The sequence below is a fragment of the Frankliniella occidentalis genome, unplaced genomic scaffold (genome assembly GCF_000697945.3).
Source record: "Frankliniella occidentalis isolate FOCC.00 unplaced genomic scaffold, Focc_3.1 Scaffold111, whole genome shotgun sequence".
NCBI lineage: Eukaryota > Metazoa > Arthropoda > Insecta > Thysanoptera > Thripidae > Frankliniella > Frankliniella occidentalis.
In genome coordinates this window covers 248,280-253,813 of record NW_026267239.1, presented here as the reverse complement: position 1 = coordinate 253,813, position 5,534 = coordinate 248,280, and the positions used below count along the sequence as shown (strand labels likewise).

General features: G+C 54.7%; 2 protein-coding genes across 8 annotated transcripts in view; one reads left to right on the top strand and one right to left on the bottom strand.

Annotated features, from left to right (window-relative positions):
* The window catches only part of LOC113203118 (uncharacterized), a 151,145-nt gene that overhangs the window by 95,954 nt on the left and 49,657 nt on the right, over positions 1-5,534 (top strand). The window lies entirely within an intron of this gene.
* LOC113203107 (uncharacterized) overlaps positions 3,261-5,534 on the bottom strand; it is a 5,535-nt gene continuing 3,261 nt past the window's right edge. For 5 of the 6 annotated variants that reach the window (XM_052270115.1, XM_026417614.2, XM_052270113.1 and 2 more), the window contains 3 exons: positions 4,536-4,763; positions 3,962-4,252; positions 3,261-3,453 (listed from right to left, as the gene is read on the bottom strand). In XM_052270115.1, coding sequence (XP_052126075.1) covers positions 3,304-3,453; positions 3,962-4,252; positions 4,536-4,763 — 669 coding nt within the window. In that variant the 3' untranslated portion in view covers positions 3,261-3,303. The remainder of the gene's footprint in view (positions 3,454-3,961; positions 4,253-4,535; positions 4,764-5,534) is intronic. The other variant, XM_026417615.2, reaches the window with a different exon arrangement.

Here is a 5,534-nt window from a genome sequence, read left to right as displayed (position 1 = left end):
GGGGGGCAGAGTGGTCGGGTCAGCGGCCCAGTTTTGTTGGGCAGAGGGCCTGCTCCTGCTGCTGGCTCACGCCTGCCCAGCGTAGTGTTGTTAGCCTGCTTGGTTCTCTTTCCGTATCGAGAGTAAAAGCAAGCTGAAACCTTTAAGTTACTTATGTTTGGTTAAAGGGTTTATAAGGTACCACCTGCTAAAAACAAGGAAAAATAGTTGGTCTGGGAAGTTTGATTATTTAAGAGGGTTTAGCTTTCCAGTCAAACTCGTGGTAAGAAGAGTGAACGCACACTCTAAGGTGGTCTTCAACACCTGCAAGTATTCTACACGCAGTGTTAAACACTTGTAAGTGTGTCATTTTACCACCTCTGTTTTAGATATAAGTGAGTCATGACAAATGAGCAGCGTGCTCAATTATTAATTTTCACTAATTTAAAAACTTTGTTGCCCTACTGCGCAAACAACTTTCATTGACTTTTGTTTTCCGTTGCGTTAGTGTCACCACATTTACCTCGTCTAGTGAAATGGTCCGTGGCGCGCGGTCGGTGGTGCCGAGCTGCTGGACTAGCTAGCTGGCGTTGCCAGGGGTCGCAACAGAGCCCCTGGCAGGCAGGTCAGGCCCGGGGTCGGCGGGATTCATCTCTGCCACAGCTTTTATTTCCCATGTGCGATGCCGTGCGCGAGATAGCCGCTGCTGGACGGGCAGTCGGGCAGCTAGCTCGGCCCGGGCCATCAGCCAGGGTGCCAGCCAGGCCTGCAGCCTGTTTTTCCGTCATCTTTTTGCCTCCTCCCCTTCTTTTTTCACAGCTGTTAGCGCCTCGCGGTGGCTGCTGTTGTAGCTCTGCGCGCACCGCTATTGCCTCCTCTGCCCTTCCTTATTCCTCTCCTTCTCTGTATACACCCCTCCCTTTCTCTCCATACTTCCCCCTCCCACACCCCCCTCTTCTGGACTCCCGTTCTCAATCGGCCCGTCGTAAAACTTTGAGCGTCGCGTTCGCCCCAGCGACCGTGAGACCATGAACCCGTCCGGCGATGCGCGACCTCATGGCTTTGCCCATAGGTTTCCTATAGGTTTCCCATAGCTCCAGCCCGGGACGCGCGGCTTATGCCCCGAGACGTGGGGGCGCTCAGGATGAGGCTCTGCCAGAAAAGGCACAGGAGCGTAACTCTGGCAGATACGATACGATAATATAGTAAAACAAAGTCCATGAGTTTGTGCGTTAATTCTTACCGTGGTTTTAGAGTCAAGGAGTAGAAGGAGTTTCAATTTCAAAACCTTGCAGGCTAAGTGTTTTTGTAGTCTTGAAGGTTTTAAAAAAGCAAATTACGTATTATTTTGAATTTGCCATTACCCACACATTGCAACATGGCGTGTATTGCTGATTCTCCCAGAATTTTACCGCTTTGCGAGTTTGTTGTTTCTGGTACGATCCAAACTTGCACATTTTCCAAAAAGCGAAACACGAACATATTTGCCTTCTATTTCCTGGACTGTGTCCAGACTTTCCCCGGCACCTTGTCGGTCCGGGCCGAGGGTGCCGCCACTGCCGGCCGGGTTGGCTGTGGTGCTGCACTCTCATGATGTTGCTGCTGTGGGCAGGATGAGAGTGAAGGAGCCGCCGGCGCCGCCAGCAGATTAAGTTGTCCCTGATAATAAATTGGGACAAGAGCGCGCGGGCCGGGCGGAGGGCAGAGCAGGGCAGAAGCAGGGCGGGGCCGGGGCCCTGAAGGGCACACAGATATGTTTGTGGTGGGTAGGCAACCCTTCCGGAGCTTGCCGCCGCTGGGCAGGGGCTAAATTAAATGCCATCCGTCAGCGGGGGCGGGCGTGCTCCTCTTGGTTTGCTGTTTCGCGCTTACGGGGCCCGGCGCTACCGTTGGCCCCGCTATGGCCCTCTCCGCCCCGCCCCGCCACAACGAATGGCCCGTGTGTGTGTGTGTGTGTGTGTGTGTGTGTGTGTGTGTGTGTAAGTGTGTGTGTAAGTGTGTGTATGTGTACACGTGTACGTGCGTACATGAGATGCGGGCGTGGTGCTTGCGGCCACAGCATCGTGTGCGGGGCTGAGGGTAGGGTAGGGCATGGCCCGCGACCTCAAGAGCAGAAACTCCCTAAATTGGACGACGACGGAAAACCACGTGGCTGTGTGGACGGGTTTTAAAGCTGTCTCGCTGACATGTATATACATGGAAGGGGGGGGGGGGGGGGGCACACCCGTCCACCTTTACCAGAAGAAGCAAAAATGTTATTGGAGAGGGCGAGGATGCCCCCGCTTTGCCATATACCACATAACGTGAACGATAACTGTGCTGGAAATAGCGGCTGGCTGGCGAAGGCCCCGCCCGCGCTCCGCCTGCCCCCCGCCCCCCGTGGCACTCTCGCCGATACGTAGTGTTGTCACATCCGTCTGGAGAGAGCGCTCGTGGCCCCGTCGTCTGTCTGGCCGCATGGAGATCAGATCGGTCTGTTTGCTCGGGGGACAGATATTAATAAACGTCTGCGCTGCTGTGCCGCCAGAGGCGGCCAAAGGAATCGCTCGGAAGATTGGGTCGGCATAGATGATGAGTTTTCTCTACGACTTTATCGCTTACGCTGTTCACTGGAAATGGGGAAACGCATGTCGTGGTAAAAGTCGAAAATGATGGTACTTGTTGTATGTCATTGTATACAAGAAGAGAGAGCTTCAACTGGGAGTCTGCGAACTCATTACCACTTGCTCTTCTACACTCTTAATGACAAGGGACAATTTTTCTTCATTGCAAGATGCACCTCTGAGCGCATCTTGCAAGTTACAATAATTAAATCTAAGAAACGACCATGATGGACCGTAGTGTCACATTTCTATCCTTTGCTGGACACTTTCTTTTATATTCCCGGCATAAGATACACATTTGTCCTCTAAATTGTTCCTATTTAGATTTATCAGTTACATTCTGCTATATGCGCTCACGGACACACCTTGTCATTTAGAGTGTATAGTAATGTAACTTATATTATTGCTGAGCTTGACTTGAACTTGAAATTAAACTTTAACTTAAAATGCTCAGCTCTGTCAGGAAGCGCAAGGGGAGACCGCCCGGAAGACGGCGTGAAGTGAGGCGCCTGGCGTGAGTCGTGGGATGTGAGGTGGACAGGCATGCCAACCAAAATCGCGATAACGTTTTCATTTTAGCGCGCCGCAGGCCAAGGTAGACGCACATTTAGCTCAGCTTCACACGGTTTTAACGTGCGTCTACCTTGTTATATTAATTAATCAATTACAAAAAAGACATATGTGCGATACGTGTTATTTTCATCAACACTAAAAGTTGTGGTCAGCCTGTCCAGGGCCTGGCGATGCTCTGCGCCACGTTCCTCGCCGTGTTGGTGATGCGACCCGTCGTCTCCATGATGCCGCGCGCCGTCTCCAGGATGCGCTGGGCCTCCGTGAGCATGATGCGCGCCTGCCGCGCGCCCGCCGGCCCCTGGCGACACAACACCGTCAACGTCAACCCGTCCGTCACGCGTCTCCATTACAGAATCATGATTGTAAAGTCGCACGCGCTTCCTCGAGGCTCATTGAATTAATGATGCCTGCCCTACGCCGTGAAGGCCGCGCGACGCCTAGTTTACGCGGGTATGGACGACGGTGGCGGAGGAAAGTTAGGGCAGAGGGGACGATAGAGCGGCGTCGAGGATGGAGGCGCACTCAGAAAACCGTATCTTTCCGGGACCGTGAAATCATGACTTTGCCGTAACCAGTAAATGTTCGCCGCTTCACAAAATATTGTTCGATGTGACAAAACTTTTCGTTTCCTGAAATGCATACTTTTCTTACCTAAACGAAAGTTGCGACTTTGGTTTTCTGGCACGGAATTTTCGTAAAAGTAAATAAAATTTATCTCCCCCAAGGGAGCGGTTTTCTGGGTGCGGGGACGAGGACGAGCTAGCGGGGGGCGTGTCAGGAGCAAGGGTATCTAGCGGGCACCTCACCAGTGCAGCGAGCTCGATGGCCACGTCCACCAGCTTCTTGACTTGCTCCACCATGCCGCCCACGCCGTCCGGGATGGGGGCGCCCGCCTGGCGTTGCGCCCTTACCGTGGCCATGAGCGACCGGGCCCCGCCCATGAGCTGCTTGGCCTGGTCCACCATCTTCTGGATGGCGCCGGGCGGGTCGCTGAAGAACGACAGGAGGGTTCCGACGACCTCAAGGAGCGTGTTGAGGATGTCGGAGCCGAAGTCGCTGCCCTCGTCGCCGCTCTCGTACGGCTCCTCGGTGGTAGTCTGAATGAAATGAGAAACGAGTAGACGGCGTAAAATTGCAGTGGCCAAAATTACCAAAGTATATGATCGTGCAGAAAGTAGAAAGTACGTCCGTTGTTCTCAGATGCATGAAACGGCAGACTACGCTGGCTTTAACGCCTGCGAGACTCGGGGTAGGCCATCCCGCAGTACACGCGAGCACTGAAGATGAGATGTTGCCTACCCATCAGGCGCTAGGCTGACCTTTACAGCTTCGCAACGGTGAGTGCAGCCGCCGTACTCTCTGGGTGCCGTCGGGACTCACCTCCTCCGGGCTGCTGGACGAGGCGGCTGCCGGCGTGGTGGTCGCCGAGTCGCCGGCCTCCGCCGCCACGACGTCAGACTTGCGCCAGGGGCCGACGAGCGCCGTCACCCCGAAGGGGGCGCCGAGCTGGGGGCCGAAGGGGGCGCCGACCAGCGCCGCCGGGGCCGCCGGGGCCGCGCTGCGTCTGCTCCGCGCCGACAGCTGTCCCGAGCGCCACTCGAACGCCGCCTGAACATGAAGAAGAGTGCGGTTTGCAACAGGTGCTCGGCCGCTGCTCGGCGCGCTGCACGGCACCATGGCGACGCGCTGCTCTCGCCCGCTCTCGCTGGCGCTCTCCGGGCGCGCTCTCCCGCGCGGACGCCCCCAGAGCGACCTTGTGCACGCGAGACGACGTGTCGAGCGTGAGTGGCGCAATGGCGCTGAAAAGTTTTGAGCGCTTATAACCATGGGATTCTTTATCGTCAAGCTGACTTGTCCGTGGCCGGGCATCTCGTCTCACCCTGTTAGGGTCCAGGGGAAAGCTCTCGTTCTAACCGGTATGCTCCAGAAAATGTATGAACATGAATTGAATGAAGCAAATTTCGTTTCAAAAATACAAGGCAAAGCCTTGGTTTAAGGAATTCTTTTTGTTTTTAAGGTCAAAACGTTGATAAAACGTAATTTTTTTTAAAATTAATCCGTCCTCTAACTAATAAAAAAAAAAGTTTCCTCGAAATTTCTTATTCCTTATTCAACGCATTTTGACTTTTTCTAAGAACGATTTGCCGGGTGTGGGACTGATCTGGGGTCCTGTATCCCGAGGAAGCGGCGCTGTCCTCCGTTTGCTATCGGGCGCCGCCGTGTGTGTTCAGTGCGCAGCGGACGGAGCGGCGGAGCGGCACCCACCGTGAGCGAGTAGAGCGCTGTCGTGTCCTATCTCCTGGTGCTCGCGCACCTTCTCCCGCGTGCCATACGTCACGACTCACGTCCGCATCATTTCCCACGAGCGCCCCCCCCCCC